The sequence below is a fragment of the Dicentrarchus labrax genome, unplaced genomic scaffold, assembly GCF_905237075.1.
Source record: "Dicentrarchus labrax unplaced genomic scaffold, dlabrax2021, whole genome shotgun sequence".
Classification (NCBI taxonomy): Eukaryota; Metazoa; Chordata; class Actinopteri; family Moronidae; genus Dicentrarchus; species Dicentrarchus labrax.
In genome coordinates, this window is record NW_026136703.1 from 13,008,304 (window position 1) to 13,026,800 (window position 18,497).

The window sequence follows — 18,497 nt, forward strand, 5'->3', positions numbered from 1 at the left end:
AGGACATACAATGGAAACTAGGAGTAGGTAGATGGAGAGAGAACTTTAACTTTAACCCTGCAGTACAGTCACATTGTCCACTCATCTGGGGGATGCATTCAGTTGTTGCTTTTTTCATCACAGCCCAGTAGAGAATAAACAGGAAACCACACCGCGTCATTACTGTCGCCTTTGATAGAAACAGGAAGACACAAGAAGGAAATCATGCTTTTGAGAGACTCTGAAAAGCATAAATACAGTGCATTGCTGTTGGTAAAAGAAATTGAAACTGTTAAATCAAAAGGACAACAAAGGGGGGGGCTTGGGTTGAGATTTCTTCTTATGTACATGGGGTTGAACCTGCACAGATATGAACCGCTCCGACTGCACAAAATGGAGATGGAATGGAGACTCTTCCTGTTAGTTTTAGGGAGGAAGTCTTCACATCACATCTGTTTATCTCCTCAGCCCCCCGTCTTGTGGAGGATTGGGCTACTAAATACTGTAAATTGGTGACTTCAGGTACAAAAAATGCCTGTGTATAATTTGAAACTTTATTCTCACAGCGCAAAACCAGAGCTACTCTGCTAATGTAAAGTTTACATAAAAAACTACAGTTGAGCCAGTGAAGGCGAATACTGCTGCTAAGCTTTTCCTAGCGTGCTTAAATCCCTGGTAAGTCTCTGATCCACCTTAAACCTCTTTTTAACTCAAGACTACAACTAATCTACTTTAAGATTCCTCTTACAAAGATGGTTGGTGTGCGAGATAAAGGATGCACAATTGGATTAAATTACTTGACTTTTTGTTTACCCATTAATGTGGCCCTGTTTGGCAGCTTTCCTCAGGTAATGTCTGAATGAGAGGAAAGATTTAGGAGCCTTGTCTCAACTTTCATTACTGAGACTTGCTGATGGCTGCCAGCAGTGTCTCTGTACTGCTTGATTAAATCAATGTTTGACCCTGCTGTCCTTACTGAATGATTGATAGCCCTAAAAGTAGCAACAAATAATTTAAAAAACGCTCTACACGAACATCACTTAAGTAATTCCCTGTAGAAATCTTCAATTTTCTCACTTTTTGTGCATCAACACAGGCACATACGTTCTGTAATGCTCACATACATGCTCAGTAACTCAGCCTGTAGCTGTTACGATAGATAATGGGTCATGCCCTGTCTAGGAATTGGCTACAGGGATTGAGACATTGACTCAGAAATCCAATCAGAGGATGGTCATAATTACAACAACAATGCAATCTGTCTTGTACATTTCAACATTTCTTTTCAAGGCTGTGTCAATGTGTTGTCACACAGCAGTTTCCCTTCAGTGTATTTTAATTGAACTTCTAGGACATAAGAAAGGGTTGCGCCACAGAAGAGAACCAGCGGGCGTTCATGTTTATGCACACTAGATACGTATTACTCAAATACTAATCTCACACAATTTGCTCTTACAGGAACAACTGGCAGAGTTTGAAATATAACAATAAGGTGGCACCATGCACTAGCCTTTCTCAAATGACCAATCACACAGAAAAGGGTGTGTCTAGCACTTTACACAACTTCCAGACAATCGTAAAGTTAATCAGAATGACTAAATAAGTAAACAGCTTTCCAACAGCTGAGTAATCTTTACAACAACCTGTGACGAACAATGTTGACCTCCATGTTGAATACAGGTATAACCAGCTGAGGCCTCTCTGGTGAAGGGCGGCTACTAGCGTACAAACCAGGTGAATCCAGAAGATCCATGCATGCTTCTCACTGATGTTCTTGCAGTTTTTAATTGACAAGGTTTGAGCAGAGCAGAAAAAGTTCTGCCTGATCATGTATTTATCTACCCTCATGTCAAAGCCTGCAGCTCTGCCCATGACACCAACATGGTACCCTATCCAGCCAACAGTTCTGGGAACCAAACCTTTTCTCATGCTTCATAGCCAGATATAACAGCCAACATGTCTGATGAAGGGGATGAAGAATTGTACATTTAATGGAGAGTGAGCTTTGCTGTGGTCTTTGGGGAGGCTGCAAAATAATTTTCCTTCCATTTTTCTTTTCCAAAGCAAGAGCTGAATCACAGACGACATGAAAAACTGCCAGACACGCACAGTGGTAACGGAGGAGGGGCCTGACTGGACAGGAATCTTTAAACCAGTTCAGGATTATAACCAAAACTAAGCCAGTCAGCATGAAGTGGATTCTAGTTGAAATCCCTCATTTGCACTCATCTTGGTAATGCGACACTATTTTGTGCCAAAAAATATAAAATCGTTTCGCTTCCCAACTTTCTAATAATCATTCAATTTTAACATATTGTTTTTAGATCATTGTCTTTAATATTAAACTAAAATTACACAAAGTACCACCCAATCTTACCAAGAACACAATTTCCTCTTTTCTGTGAGTTCATGCAGAAGCAGCAGATGTGTTATTAAACCTAAAATTACACATTTGTTTTGTGCATTCAGAGCAAAAAATAAAAAAACTCGGTGTAGGCAGAGAGGGTGATGCCAGATAGTGATGTGGAGACATAGAGGGGCAGGACAGGGGTCTATTTGGTGGATGGGACTCTAGAGGGATGGCACAGACGGCACGAATCTGATATAATGTTGTGTCATTTGGTAAAATCAGTTCTGATTCTACTATTTGAAGAAGAGGTGAAGGTAAAATGGCAGCTGTGGTTGTCCACTGCTTCCCTGTGCACATTGGGACCAGTGGTGGAAGTACATTTACTCCAGTATTGCACTTAAGTACCACAGTTTTGTGGTACTCGGTCCTTTACTTGAGTATTTCTGATACTTTATACTTCTACTCCATTACATTTTGGAGGCAAATATTATACTTTTTACTCCACTACATTCGTTTGATAACTTTAGTTACTAGTGACTTTGCAGAATCCCATTAGTAATACAAAATGTAAATTAAGTAATTAATTATGATGTATTATTATAGTACATCAAGCCACCTATATATAATCTAATTAAAATGAGTCCACCTTGCAGTGACATTAAAGTGATGAACACATTAATACATTTAATACATTAATATTATATATATTATTCTGAAATGGTCAATTCTGCATTTTTACTTTTGGAACTTATATTTTCATGCATTATTCTCTACTTTTACTTATAATAGTTATATTTTGAATGTAAAACACCCTAAAACCCCTACAGATATAGACACAGTAAGCCTGGACACATTGTATGATGAAGGAACATGATAGTTGGTTTATTGTAAAATACAAATAGTTGTAAATAGTACTCTAATCTGTATAATCGTGTAATGTCTATTTTGGTGTCACAGACTTAACAGTTGAATGTCGAGAATTACATTTCGTTTTCTGTTTGGTCGGTGGATCCTATCAGGTTTCCTGTGCGCGTCCACTGTGGAGAAAGCATGTGACTGCGCGTCCCCGCGGAAGCAGTGGGGGGGGGTGTGTGTGTGTGTGTGTGTGTGTGTGTGTGTGTGTGTGTGTGTGTGTGTGTGTGTGTGTGTGTGTGTGTGTTTGGGGGGGAGGAGGGAGTCAGTGATCCTCTACGGTGCAACATTGTCTCGGCAAGTAACCTCTCTCCAGCGTGGCACTGTCTCTGAGGAGCAGCGGACGTGCGGGCTGTGTTCGTAGCGGATGAAAGGTCGATTTCTTTAACGAAATATAAACAGTGAGAACTCGTATGCAACTCTCGTGAGGATTCACAGATTCATATCGGTGTTAAAAAAAAACGTGGGATTTTGGTTCATTTCCTCGACGGGCCCGGATACAGCTTGATACCCATAGAGAGACTCAACTCAGGTCCTTTCGTCCTGACATGGACACAGGAATTGTACCAGAAAAGAAAAGGTAACGTCAATGCTAGCTAATGCTACGGAGCGGAGCTGTGTTGTTGTTTAAGAGCGGACTTAACTTTGGTCTTTGTGTGTGGCTTTGATTACTGTGTGTGTGTGTTTGTGTGTGTGTGATATTATGAGCTTTATTTCAAGGTTAACAGCTAACGTTAGTTCCGCGTGTTAGTTCGCCTGAATGCGTCTGCTAGCGACGCTATTATCGTTAGCAGGCGGCTAACGCAGCTAGCTGGCGGTGAGCAGGACCGATAGACGTCAAACTGTTTACGTTATTAAACAACATACTACGATAAACTAGTTATTACAGGTAACTTATTATATATACATGTTGGTTTTAGTGTCTTTACCTTGATTACATCTGCTTTGAAGTCGGTTGTACCTCGTTAGCTGGCGTTACTATGTTTTTGTTTGTGATCGGTGTTGAGAGAGCTCCTATTAGCTTTATTTACATTTGTTTTGAATGTGACACTTTACATAAATATCCCAGTAATAGCACATTGCTGCCGGTGTACTGTTTGGGTTGAGTGACAGTGTTCATGTGAGCTCTGCCGGATGGTGGGTGTGCGGTTTCTGTTGAAATATTTAGGCTTTAGTGAAAATGTCCTCGGTTTAAATTTCTCTTTTCATTTTCTGAGCTGATAATAGTTTATGGTAAGGTTTGATTAGAGAAGTAATCATATTTCTGTATAGCTTTTGAAACTTAGATGAGACGTTATCAGTAGTTATAAACTTTCAGTTATGTAAAACCTGTTCTAACTAATGAGCCAGAAACGAAAATATCTATGCTATCAAACAGCATCATTTCTAGGTCTGTCTAGAGGAACTAAACCAGTAAAACAATAGCTGGTTTCTTTACATAAGTTCAACAGACAACAGGTCAAATAAGGGCTGCTGCTGAAAGTTGTTTTCATAATTAATCACTTCTTTGACTACTCATTTAGTGTCTAAAGTGTGAGAAATAACGAGATATGCTAATTTCTAGTCACCAGAGACTGAAGTGGTGTGTTACCTTTTTGCTTGATGAGTCAGTTTAATGATTAATTGATCAACACAAATAAAAGTGATTTAGATTTTTTTTAACTGATTAGTTTGAATTATTAAGTAAAACTATTCAGTAAGCCTGGCAGAGTCTTCATTAAGTGTAATGTGTACTTGAACTTGAACTTGGTGACTTGTATTATTGACAGACACACTAAATATGCATGTACTCAAACTTGTACTCTGACCTCTCTTGTGTGCTAAACCACACACATGTCCTGGTTCCTATTTGGGTGTACACTTACTGTACTGATTCAGATGGAGGGAAAGTCATCTGATAAACAGGGTCTGTCCTAATTACATACATAAAAACGATGCTGTAAAGGTGATGGATGGTGATTGGAAAAAAAAAAAAAACGTACCCCAAGTTTTAATAGTTAGTAAAAGGAGAATAATGTCTTTGAAATATTGCTAACTCAGTAGGGTGCATTTTGTTCCATAGTCAGAATGGTTGAGTGGCATTGGTTAACTTGTAGACGGACAAGTTAAATGGTTGGCCTGTAGTTGTCATCTTTTCAGTTCCAAGTAGACTAACTCCCCCATTAAGGATGTGTTGTTGTAGACTGCATCCTAATGCCCCATGGGCTTAACTCATGCTCTGCTAAATGGGAATGTGGCACTTTTTCTAGGTGTACATAAAGCATTAACAGCATCCTGTCGATAAATGTGCAAACTGTGTTCGGTTTGATCTCAGGAAAAGTGAGATTTGTGGTCTTGTTTGATGCAGTTATGACTGGTCTCGTCTGGTGCTTTGGTATTATTTCTGTCTCATCTCTTAATCACTAGGGCTTGACGTCAATAGGAGTGGCCAAATGTGTGTAGCGATCCACTGCCTGGCAATTTTGCAGGTTGCCCTGAGACATTCAAACACAATTACCACTTGTGTGCAGGCTAGTTAAAACTTGAAAAAGAAATTGGATTTCTTGCCAGCACAGGGCATAGTATTGTTTGTGTTCACATGTTTCTTGTTTCATGTTTTGTGATGGAAGACAAAAGTAAAAAAAAATGTGTGCAGAAGGCTTGCTTTTATCACACTGATAAATCACTGCTTTCTGTGGATGGTCATTGTAGCTGATCAAGTGATTATTGTGTTTAAAAATGCAGAGAGAGACTTTTGCAAGTGAAATCTAAATATTAAACAGTAGTTTAGGGCTCCTGAGCTTTAATTGTGAGGACTGATTAATTGTGAAGGAAAAGGCTCAGTGATACCATATCAGAAACCATCTACTAGGGTTATCCTGTAAGATGTCAAATCCCACATTTTTCTGCGTAATGATAGATCTTTTTAATACACCACAGTCATAATGGATGTGACAGAGTGACGCACGAACAATACAAGGAAGGAAGTATGAAAACAATACCTCGGCACATCATGTCTTCAGCATATTTTAGAATACATTTGCCACTGCTGATCGGTTCCTGTGTATCAGGGTCTGGCGAGTCCAAAATGTGCCATATTTCATACACCACAGATAACATATTTCAATATTACATCTTTCTTTCTCTGTGTCACCAACTATGAACAGTTTTTCAGACAGAACCGTTGAAGTGACGCTGAAGAAAAGCCTTAGCTGTGATATAATTGGAAGTGATTTGAAATACCAAAGGTCAGCAGTGTATATGATCAAAGTCTCAGAACACTGACCAAGTGTAAAATCTGAGTGGTATGCAAAAATGAAGGTAGAGCTGTACATCTGTCTCCCAGGCACCTGTCTTGCCAGTTGCCACGTGTCATATTTAGGCGGAAAACAAGCATAAAAGCTTTTTTGGCTGCGCTATACCCATTCCCTGCAAAACTGCATTTATAGTCAAACCCAGAAGAATCTACTCTATTTATGAATGTCTGCTTTTTGAATGAATCCTGCAAAGTATGGGTTGAACACTCCCTAACACTCTCTGTTCATTGAACACCAGTCAGAGATGAAAATTTTTTTAAATGGCAACACACGTAAAGTCAAAGGAAGTAAAATGCTTTATCAGCTGGAGGCTGATTCGCGCAGTCCATATCTGGTGAGTCAGACTACGCTAACTAATCGAGGGGCTTTTTTTTTTTAGAATGAAGTGCGTAAGTGGGACCAGATGTAATCAGTTGAAGTAGTCTTTCTTGGGAATGTAGCACAGAAGAAGGTCATTTAAATTATATTAGTGTGGTGGATGGTTTATAATGTTGGTCATTCTTAGTATGTTTGCCAGGACCGCCCAATTGAGAGGGACAGGCAACGGTCCTTATTTTAAGTTTAACTTTTAGCCTTTTTTTGACAGAGACAGCTGAAGTGAGACAGGAAAGGGGGAGAGCAAAGGGATGATATGCAGCAAAGGGCCACAGGTTGGTATCAAACCGCTGCAGCAAGGACTCAGCCTTAGTACATGGGCGCGTTCACTACCAGGCGTTCACTACTTAGAGACCCTGAACTCAAGAATCTTGTAAGCTTTCAATCTACCACCGCTGGTGAAAATCTCAGGCTAAACAGCTGGTATATTGTGTATGAGGATAACAAAACAATCAAAAAACAGATTTAGCTTAATATGTATTTTAATCAGAAATCTGTTGTAATATAATGTGACAACTCTAGGAATACCGACTTTAAAGCTAGCGGTGCTGACAACTGATGACTGTGCCTCATATGCTTTTCTTTAAGGCGTCATACTCCTCATGCCAAAAAAGGAAAAACTATACTAGTATAGTATAGTATAGCAACAGCATGGCGGGCTGTAAATTCAACAAAACATTTTTATTTTTTTTCTGGCATGACAAAATAATAGCAACTCCAGGTGGGCTCGCTAGCCTTTTCAGGGCTTTGAACCAACTCTTGTCGCCTTGATTAATGAGTGGAACTAGCTCACGTGGGACCATTTGTCCGTCTGTCCTGTGAATGCAATATCTCAGGAATGCCATGAGGGAATTTCATTACATCAGGCACAAATGTCTACTTGGGTTCAAGGATGAACTGATTACAACTGTGTGGTCAAAGGTCAAAGTCGCTGTGACCTCACATCACACATTTTCCCCCAAAACTTGAAGAATTGATAAATTTATTATGACAAAATGTCACACAAATGTCTGATAAAAATTCTGAAGTGATGACATTTTATGTCCAAAAGGTCAAAGTTAAAATTTAAATTTAAAAAATTGTATTAATTACATATTATATGATCTAGACACGGATACTTGAACCAGTTGGCTGAGGCATACAACTATGAGGCGATCGAGTTTTAATCATTTAGACGACCAGTTATTTATTGAGTTGCTGAACGCAAGGAAATATCTAATATCACCACCACTGAGTCATGTCGAAGGTTCATTTGTCTGTAAAAGGTTTTTTTTTTTTTTTTGCAGTCTTGCTTTGCTTTTCTCCCCATATTGGGTAGAGGTTTTAGTTGTGGTGTTTCCTCAGACTGGATTATATAATAGATAAGGCAATGTTTACAGTCAGAGTAAACAGGACTGACGAAGAGTGAGAACATTTCTCTAGTAAAATAGGTCAGCCCTTAGTTACAAAATACACAAGCAACTCGGGTAGCATTGGAAAGTGTGATTTTAATTGAACGCTGGTTTGTTTCCCCATTAATCTTCAGCCCACTTGTTCACATCTGTTAAGTGTTGTTTACATAATAGCACTCATTCTTATTAGAAAACTAAACAAATCTTATTAAAGTTAGCAAAACTGCAAATGTGATTGTTTTTGCAGTGAAGCGTGTCAGGCAGAGGACTGCTGGGCATGCATGACCATGTGCATTAATAGTGTTATGTAATGGTGGCCCCTCTGCTCGCCTTTGTTTTAACATCAAGGGAGCTGTTTTGTTTTCCTTGCGTGTTTTCAAGTAAAAGAATAAAAGCATTTTTTTAGCTCCCTTATGTAAGTTTGAAAAGGGTGGAGATGGCTCATCAAATTGCTGCAGTTTTACTCTTTATAATTATGTATTACAATACTGAGTAGGTCTAAAAAAGCTTTCAATATAATCTGCTTTTTATGATCTGTTTGAGTCTTTGCTATCACATGTATCCATAGAGTTTTGGTATTGTTGTGCATTGTAGTAATCCACAGCTTATACATTGTACTGTTTGTCATGTTGAATGTAGGCTTAAATGTTTTTTACCTATGCATTCACTGGAGGTGTGTTGTATTGGAATTCTACAGCTGACATTCATTTGGATAGGATTTGCCTGAAGGCATGTGATACAATGGGATACAACCACCACAGAGGAAATTAATTTGTATACAGGCTTGTACTAATGAATCAACCAGCCTCCTAGTAGGATCACAGGTTATAACAATGTGTTATCTATCATTAGATCATCATAAGCTCAGCCAGTAGCTTAGCGAGATGATTTTCAGCGTGTCTGTAGGGCTGCTGCCTGAAAGTCTATTCGAGTCATCAAGACCCCGGGTCAACTCTCATTTTGTCAGTTGAAGCAATGCACTTTTGTTTTTTAGCTGCGTCATTTTACCCAAAGCAATGCAGGAGCAACAGCATGGCAGGCTGTAAACTTAATGAACCGAGTCTCAAAATGACCATAAAACTAAGTGTGTCGGAAGCGGAGAAGGGCGATAGAAATGGAGGGCAGCGTGAGGCAGGGCAGCACAACTCCAGTCTGTTGGCTGCTCCGACGCTCTCTGCTGCGGTGAGGATTGTCAGTAAAGTCGGCATAACCACTTCTGAACCAGACGGTGGTACCTCCGTTACTGCCGTCCACTGTTATTGACTGAAATCTGATGTTTGATCATCACAGATGATGAAGAAAGGCATTAAATTAAATCATTGCAGGTAAAGACTTAGACTGGTATGAGTTTAGTGTGGTGAGTGTTATTTCATAGCAAGTGAATTTAAAAAGATTACGAGAGCAAGAGAGAACAGAAATACATGTGTACTCCGTCAAATTAATCAAAATCAAACTATTTTCAAACTATTTCCGTCAAATTCAGATGGTTGCCCGACATTATATGTTGGGCAATTCAAACAGGCTGCTATTCAAATCTTGCATCATATGCAGCTGTCTTTCATTCATTTTTAAGTGCTCAAAAATATGTTCCCATGACTCTGTAGCATTTGAAACTCGTGCCAGTGTATTTTCTCATTGCCAGATAGTCCGTATGGGGAAAAAAAATCTTTGAACAGCCAAATCTTATTTGACAGAATTCTGAGTCAGGACGCTGGTACAGCTCTAGTTCTCTGTGTACAGTCCCTCATTAATCATTTGTGATCATTTCACTCTGTGTTTTATTTACATGAATGTAGGTTGGAGGTGATTGTTGTGCTACTGAAGGAAAAAGTCAGACAGACAGGCTGGTTTTGATCAGCTTTTATGATGTCCAAATAATCTGGCTATGCCCTGTAGGGTTGACAGAAGATATTGTAAATATTTGCCAATGGTATTGACCAGTGTGCAAACATGTGGATGAATGTATACACTTGTGCTTCTAGCTGTAATTACGGTCAAAGTTGAAACATTACTGTATTACAATACATATAACCATCGTTGAGAGGAGGAAGGTTTCTGTTTTCAGTTACACATAATTTACATCTAAAAGGTTTTGTCATCAAATGAGGAAGAAAAGGTATCCAGTAGAGTTCTGGTTGGGCCAGGATCCAACATGGGCTGTATTTGTTTTTAGATTTGTTTGTTCATTCATAGGGTTGAAAGGGGTTTCTGAGAGACAAAAGCAATTCTCAGACTTTTTATCCCAATAGACTAATTTTGTCATTTCTATTTGGTCTATAAACCAAAAGCATTCCCTAACCTACACTATGCAATGCAATATATGTCTGTGAGATGATTTGATACACAGTTGGCTAATTTTAGTTAACTGGTCCATTCTCTCGTTAGAGAGCCTCAAATAACAATATGGCCTTGGTCAATGCTGTAAATGCATAACAGATCAATTTCAATTAGGTGTACATTTCAAAGCCAAGGGCTTTCGAACTGCCATCCATTCTGTTGGGATCCTGCTCTGGTGTCATCTAAATGCATGTGAGGTTACGAGGATAGTGGTTTTGGAGAGGAATTACGGTATAAATTCAGCAGCAGTCAGCATGACTATTGCAATTATGTTGAAGATTTATTTATTTATTTTTATGTGTCTTTGTCTATTTATGTAAGTGGTCATGTTAGCTTCACATGTGCTCAGTCATAGAAATACAAACTCAAAACAGGGCTTAGTATAAAAGCCAAGGGCATTGTGAGAAATCAATAAGTTTAAGTAAAAGATTTTATAGTGACTTGCGCAACTCATTGTGTCCTTTTTAAAATCTTCTGTACTTTGTCATTTTAAACTGCTGCCAGGCCTTAAGATTTTGTTTACAGCGTGCTGAGAGTCCATTAGCCAGACCATGGACAACTGCCAGCATGAACGCTTGATATGAAATGGAGCTAATATAAGGAGGAAGCAGTTATGAGGGATGCTAATGTAAAATATATAGAAAATATGTTCGTTTGTAGTCCTGGTAGTTGGTGTCACTCACTCTGTGTTTGTGTGTGCTCTCTGTGTTAGTGCCTGTATTATCATTCTCCTCCCTGTAGATCTGTTGAGCCAGGCTCGTAAATGTCACAATGATTGGTGTCGCACTGTAGCTTGGCTGTGCACCAAGAGTCCATGCCTGGCCTACCAGCCAATCACTTTGAGGGGGTGGACTCCATTTCTTTTGGTCAGCAGCCAATAAGACTGTGGCAGATAGCCATGTATGTAAATGAGACTGACGGGGGTCCAGACGGCAGGTTGGCCGTGAGCTCGCGTGTTGTGAACTCCAGCTGCTGCAGCCTCTCCAGTGACGGGCCAGTGGCTGACCAGACCGTGTACACACACTCAGTCAGGAAGGAGGGATGTCAGCTCTTTTAGTGTGCATAGTGGGATCAAAACCACCTTGTGGCCAGGCTGTGGCTGACCCACCATTTGTCTCCCGCAGGGTGAGCTCGGAGCGGAGGAAGGAGAAGTCGAGGGATGCGGCGCGATGCCGGCGCGGGAAGGAGTCAGAGGTGTTTTACGAGCTGGCCCAGGAGCTGCCACTGCCCCACAGTGTCAGCTCCAGCCTGGACAAGGCCTCAATAATGAGACTCACCATCAGCTACCTGCGCATGAGGAAACTGCTCAACACTGGTCAGTACCTGTACTTTTTGTACCTGTCAGTGGAGAATTTAGCTTAGGGCATTTCTGTATTTTTCTTATATTTAGTTCCAGACACCCAGTGATAATCCAAGTCTGCATCAGTTTTCATCAGTTACCTCAGAGACAGCGTGGGAATGGATTGTGTTTTTTTTTTTGTCTTTTTGGAGAAAGGAAATGACACCCTAAAGACAGCAAAAGAAAAAGTGAGAACAGTTTTTTTGATGCAGAGGAAAGCTGAAGAAACCACAATAGATGGTTTAACACTGAGTCAGCTGGTCTAAGAAATCGACTCAGACATGCACAGATATAGATCTCTTTGCAGATGCACCTGTGGGCACAATGTGTTTTCTGTGTGTTGCAGTATCCTCGCTTCAAATATGTTCTTTAGACAGCAGGGACTTCAGATGTCTTGTGCCTCATTTCCTCTTGCTTTTCTTTTCTTTCCCTACCTTCCTTTATCTCTCCCATCCCCTCTCTGTTATCTCCTCTAGATGAGCCAATGAAAGACGAGGAAACAGACCTGGATCTCCAGTTAAACAGCTCCTACCTAAAGGCTCTGGAGGGTTTTCTCATGGTGCTGTCTGAAGACGGAGATATGATCTATCTCTCGGAGAATATCAACAAGTGCCTTGGGCTGGCACAGGTAGGTCTGATTTGCTGTGTTAAAGAGAACATAGAGGAATGGGCATTGTTAGGGAAAGTCAGAAGCAGAAAACCAAGGAAATTATTGTATTTGGTTGTACAATAATACAATTTAGTTAGTTTTAACACACATACACTTGGCCTTTTATTTAAAAGGGTTAGAAGTCACCACACAATAGCAGGACTCACATTCTGTTTTTTACTCTTTTCCACTGCAGTTTGACCTGACTGGACACAGTGTGTTTGACTTCATACATCCCTGTGACCAAGATGAGCTGAGGGAGATGCTGGTCCACAGAACAGGTGAGGGACCAACGGCATTGTCCCATTATAAGACCTCACTAATGGACAGGGACAGGCGCACCCAAGCTCTCTGTCAGGTCTGCCAGTGCTCCAATAGGCAGGGAGTCCAATTCACTCTGAGCTGGCAGATTCAGACTAGTAGGGCTGTCGGAACAAGTTATCATTTCCCCACTTCAGGCCTGAGGTCAAAGTGATTAAAGTTGGCTACTGTGTGTGCTTTAGTGACCTTTCATTCAGCATTACAGGAACAGTGTGCTACATTACTGGCATATTTACTGTTTTGGTTGCACAGCAGAATTTAGGCTTGGTTTGTGTCAGTGGGTTTACTTTTTTGTATCGTTTCCAGTTTTTAAGTGAAATTAATTAAGCAAAAATATTCTAGCGCTTCCCTCTGAAAATGTCATTCATAACATAATTTGTTGACACTTCAGCACACAGTGATATTATCGGCTGTTAACTCTTATCTTGCTGTAGCTGACCACAGTGTAAAAAACATTACAGCTTAATGTCTTCCTGAATGCAAATGTGGGCTGCTGGCAGTTGGAAAAAAGTTTGCAATAAAGCACTGAAATAAAATGGAGGCAGTTGTAAATGCTAACGTTGTTGAAATGATAATAGAAGCTGGTTTCCTCTTTTCAACTGTAAGTCTCTTCCTGCTCATGTAATTTCAGGCTCCAAGAAGGCCAAGGAACCAAACACAGGGCGCAGCTTTTTCCTCCGAATGAAGTGCACTCTCACAAGCAGGGGCCGCACCGTCAATGTCAAATCAGCTACATGGAAGGTGAGCCACGGTAGAATCACTGAGGAAGTGTTCTCTCATGTAGTAATTTTAGTATAAAGTATTTTTAAAAATGTGTTGGATGACCAAGGTGGGGGAAGAGTTAGACAACTGGAAAAGTGACAGACAACATTATAGTGGATGTCTACATCAGCAGTGTTCTAATAACCTAATGTGAAGAGGAAATAGACCATCATTTTAGTCTAGACACAGTGTCTGTGGTTGACATATATACATATAGAAAACCTAGATTACATCTAGCCTTTACTTGTATCGGTTAGGAACTTTAAAGCAGAAGGAGTTGAGTGAGCATGATATAATGCACTTAAAACATGCCTTTATGAATTTAAAAATAATTTATTTGTAAAGCCCTTGCTCACAAGTTTATCTCAAGTTTATTTCATTCTTTTGACTTGAAATGTGTCGTAGAAATAGTCCTGAATAATTGGAAGTAATCAATATGTGTTTGCTGAATTTCATATTATATCATAACTGAGGACATTTCAGAAGCACCTGCATTTAATTTTTTTATGGAGATGGAAAACATTTTTGAATTTAGTCAGACAAGATAATATTATGTAACCATCAATTGTACAATTATGGCTGCTGCTGTAACAGCAGCTGCTATTGAAACCACACAACAGCAACCCACATGCCCAAAACACTGAGTTATGTATTTGTTTGTATGTCAGAACACATGTATTTTTTTTACTTATATCTGATAATGATCTGTCTGCTGCATTAGGAAAATTACTATCCTTGGGGTTTGTAAATTATAATATAAAAGTGTTGTGACCCTCCTGTTGTCTCTCTAGGTGCTCCACTGCTCAGGACATGTCCATGTATATGACAGCCACACTGAGGAGAGTACCAACGGGCAAAAAGAGCCACCTATCCCCTATTTGGTTTTGATCTGTGACCCCGTCCCACACCCCTCCAACATTGAGGTCCCACTGGATAGCAAGACCTTTCTCAGCCGCCACACAATGGACATGAAGTTCACATATTGTGACGAGAGGTGAGTTTTTCCATCTGAGGTATTACATGCTTAGCAGGGGTCGCCTCTGAAGCCACTTGTGTAGTACTTTTTAATTGGTTAAGCTGTCACTTTCTTAGTCACAGAGAGCCACCTAGTGTTCAGTGTAAATATTACACAACCCTAGTCTCTAAATCCTCTCAGCCTGTCAGTGAGGAATAACTTTGTTTTTGCTTGTCCAGGATCACTGAACTCATGGGTTATGATCCAGAGGACCTGTTGAATCGTTCTGTGTACGAGTATTATCACGCTCAGGACTCAGACCATCTCACCAAGACTCACCAAAACTGTAAGCAGACACAAAGAGAGCATGGATCTTCAATTAAAACTTGTTCTTAAATCCACAACAAATTCCAGCTGTCTTAGGTTTGCCACGTCAAGTCTAATTTTTGTTTCTCTCGGCTGTTAGTGTTTGCAAAGGGCCAAGTCTGCACAGGCCAGTACCGGATGTTGGCCAAGAGAGGAGGCTTTGTGTGGGTGGAGACCCAAGCCACTGTCATCTACAACAACAAGAACTCCCAACCACAGTGTGTCGTCTGTGTCAACTTTGTGCTCAGGTACTATAAAGACTATTTCAAGAGTTAGTATTTTCACAAGAGATTGCAATGTCAAGTGAGATAGCTGAAGAACTCACTTGTTCAAAATAGATAGATCACAAATGGCAATTTTGTGTTTCCCTTCAGAAGTCAAAATCCTCAGTACACTCAGTCTTACGGCTGCTTGACTCTGTTACAGTGGCATCCAGGAGGAGAAACTGATCCTGTCTCTGGAGCAGATTGAGGATGTGAAGCCAGTGAAGGCGGAGCTGCAGCAGGGGGAAGAAAAGGCTGTAGTTGAGAGCAGCGAGCCTGATATCCCCAGATCCCCAACCCCTCTGAAGGAGGAGGTGGAGGAGAAGGTCCCAGAGGTGGATGTGATCAAACTGTTCACTCAGGCAGTAGCGGCCCAGTCGCTGGTTAGCCTGTATGACAGGCTGAAGGAGGAGCCTGAGGCCCTCACCCTGCTGGCCCCAGCTCCGGGAGACACCATCATCTCCCTGGACTTCAGCTGCCCTGGTTCGTTGCCTCATAGATGCACCTCTCCCCAACCAAAATCACAGTTTATCTCCTGGATGATTGAAACTGTTCTGACCTCCCTATGTCTTCTGGTACAGATTCAGAGATCCCGATGATGAACGATGTTCCTGTCTACAATGATGTAATGCTTCCCTCCACCAGTGACAAGCTGGCTCTGCCTCTTTCCCCTCTGCCGCCCAGTGAGCCTCTCCACGTCACCACCGCATCTGAGGATGCAAAAGCTCAGCGCTATAAACCAGCCCCGTCTACTACACCGGCCAGCTCCTCAGAGGTAACACAGAGTGAATTATTGTCTTTTAGCTGTATTACACTTTTTGCTCCACTCTATGTACTGAGAAGGGAATGATTTTTGACTTCTCATCTCTTCAGCCTGGCAGTCCGTTGGACTTTTGTTTCCCCATGGAGTCAGATATGAGCTCAGATTTCAAACTCGACTTGGTGGAGAAGCTGTTTGCCATTGATACAGAGCCCAAGACCCCCTTCACCACACAGGTAATAATACCAGGAGATACTGTAGGGGCAGTAAGGCAGTAAAAGTTCTCTGTATTACGATTCACTAGACCTTTTTTCTCCCCTTAAGGCACCGGAAGACTTCGATCTGGAGACGTTAGCTCCCTACATCCCCATGGACGATGACTTCCAGCTGCGCAGTGTGACCCCAGACGAGCCTCTATCTTGTGAACCAGTCAAATCCCGTCAGAGTTCTCCAGTATGCGTCACACAGGACGTCCATTGCTATAAATCACCAGGCAGTCGCACAGCTTCTCCGGCACCACCTGAGCCAGTAAACGCCTCTCATCTTGCCACCATCCTTGCTAAGAGGTAAAATCTCCCAGGTGCTCTGTATTTATGGCTTCATCGTATCACTTGTTAGGTTAGCTAACCACTATTTCTGTGCTGCAGGACCACACAGCTGGACAAAGAAGTATCGCTCAGCACCCTGGCAGCTCAGAACACACCGCGTAAAAGAAAACTGTGTGACATAAAAGAGATGATTGGATTGGTAAGTCCTTGACATCATAACATGGTTTATAGATCTCACTTTATATTTACAAATGGAAAGTTTGAGTGTCTGTATTTGCTGGTTTTCCCAGGGATCTCTGCGCCCGGAACAACTGGAGCAGGGCAAAAAGCTGAAGGCATCAGAGTCAGGAACAACCACAACCATACTTCTGCTGCCGTCAGGTGAACAAACTAGATCTGTAGTAAATACAAACGAAGTAATACGAAACATCAACAGAACCTTAACTCTCGTTTTTTTGTCCTTTCTCAGATTTGGCGAGTCGTCTGCTGGGCAGCTCGTCAGAGGGCACGAGTTCCCTCTTCACCCTGCCACAGCTCACCCGTGACGACTGCGAGGTCAACGCCCCCTTACAGGGTCGTCAGTACCTGCTGCAGGGGGAGGAGCTGCTGCGCGCTCTGGACCACGTCAACTGAGTCATTGCTTAGCCTGCTCACTGCTGAACTAGACTGGACACTACAATTTCTCCCTCATATTGTCACTCCCTCTCAAAGACCCCCCCACCCTACTACCCCTTATTTATGTATCTGTTTGAGTTTGACTATAGTTTTGCTGCTGTGTGGGCACATCATGTGATATCTGCAGCATTCCACCGTGACAAACACCATGGCAGCATTTGGGTTTTGGTGCAAGGGATTCAGACATCATGAGATGTCCAATTGTTGTTTTTTTTCGTTTTGTTTCCTCTCTCTTCGGGGAGTCTCTCAGCACACAGCGCCTCGACAGATGACCCTTTTCCAGCAGGTCACCACAGAACCTGGCGCTACTGCCAGCAGTGTATTGTAAGCTTCAGTCGCACAATTTATATTTTCTTAAAAAGAAAAATATTACCAGCAATATATATTAAGCCTTTTTAAAGTCGTTTTAATGGGATTTGAACAATTTTATTTTTCCTCCCATACTTGTATGTTGTAGTACTCGTACCTAACAAGATGTCTTTAGTCGAGAAGTATGAACATATTGTTTAAACCTTAGGTGGTTTGAATGTTATCTCCATTTAATAGTTATCAGTCTTTGAGGTAAATGCATTTAATTGTGTAGCAGTCCAGTACATGTCACTTTATTACTTTACTGTAAGTGTGTGTTACTGTACATATACCAGGGAAATTTGAATTTACTCAGTATGGCTTCACAGTTTTGACTCTCAAAATGAAATATGAGTCTTCACTATTTTTGTTTGCTTCTCATCATGGAGAATTGGCATTTTTCTCTTAACATGAAGTGGATTCATGTTTTTGGTTTTTAATGTGCGTGACATACTCAAAATGAGTCTGTTTTAAAGTAAGTAGGATCTCGACAATTCATATACTTGTGTGATCATAGTAGCATTCGTGAGTTGTCAAACTTGTTTGCTTAGTTAATGGTAGTCAGTTCAATACCATTGATCCCTGCCATATTGTTGGGTCTCTCATGCTTCTTGTTGCTGTCTAACATTAAATGGCTTTAATGAAGTACATTGTTTAAGGTTTCATTAACTTTCACAGCACATTTTGTACTGAGAAATCTGGGAATAAATACTGGGGCCAGTTTCTCTTTCCAAAGACATTGACTATGGCTGAGATCTAACCCAGAGTTCTCCAGCTTGGTGCCCAAGGCCACCTGGTGCCTATGAGGAGAAATGGGTTCCATTGTGTCAAGCATCTACCTACATTACCGATGTGTGTTTATGAATTAAAA

The 18,497-nt window shown here is 41.0% G+C and overlaps 1 protein-coding gene across 1 annotated transcript; it reads left to right on the plus strand.

The window, feature by feature from the left end:
• The first annotated feature begins 3,496 nt into the window (after window positions 1-3,496).
• On the plus strand, window positions 3,497-18,271 carry hif1aa (hypoxia inducible factor 1 subunit alpha a). Its single transcript, XM_051385565.1, has 15 exons — window positions 3,497-3,821; window positions 11,765-11,955; window positions 12,456-12,607; window positions 12,825-12,909; window positions 13,581-13,690; window positions 14,503-14,705; window positions 14,906-15,012; window positions 15,133-15,280; window positions 15,459-15,778; window positions 15,877-16,070; window positions 16,169-16,291; window positions 16,380-16,621; window positions 16,703-16,802; window positions 16,894-16,984; window positions 17,073-18,271. Exons 1-15 carry the CDS (start codon window positions 3,790-3,792, stop codon window positions 17,234-17,236), a joined length of 2,262 nt encoding a protein of 753 aa, XP_051241525.1. The 5' UTR covers window positions 3,497-3,789; the 3' UTR covers window positions 17,237-18,271.
• The last annotated feature ends 226 nt before the right edge of the window (window positions 18,272-18,497 follow it).

What these genes read in the sequence shown, in the direction of transcription:
- hif1aa (XM_051385565.1), top strand. Translation starts at nt 3,790, where the DNA reads ATGGACACAGGAATTGTACCAGAAAAGAAAAG. An exon ending in AGACCCCCTTCACCACACAG is followed by an intron (nt 16,292 to 16,379) that starts GTAATAATACCA and finishes TCTCCCCTTAAG; the next exon opens with GCACCGGAAGACTTCGATCT. An exon ending in CATACTTCTGCTGCCGTCAG is followed by an intron (nt 16,985 to 17,072) that starts GTGAACAAACTA and finishes GTCCTTTCTCAG; the next exon opens with ATTTGGCGAGTCGTCTGCTG.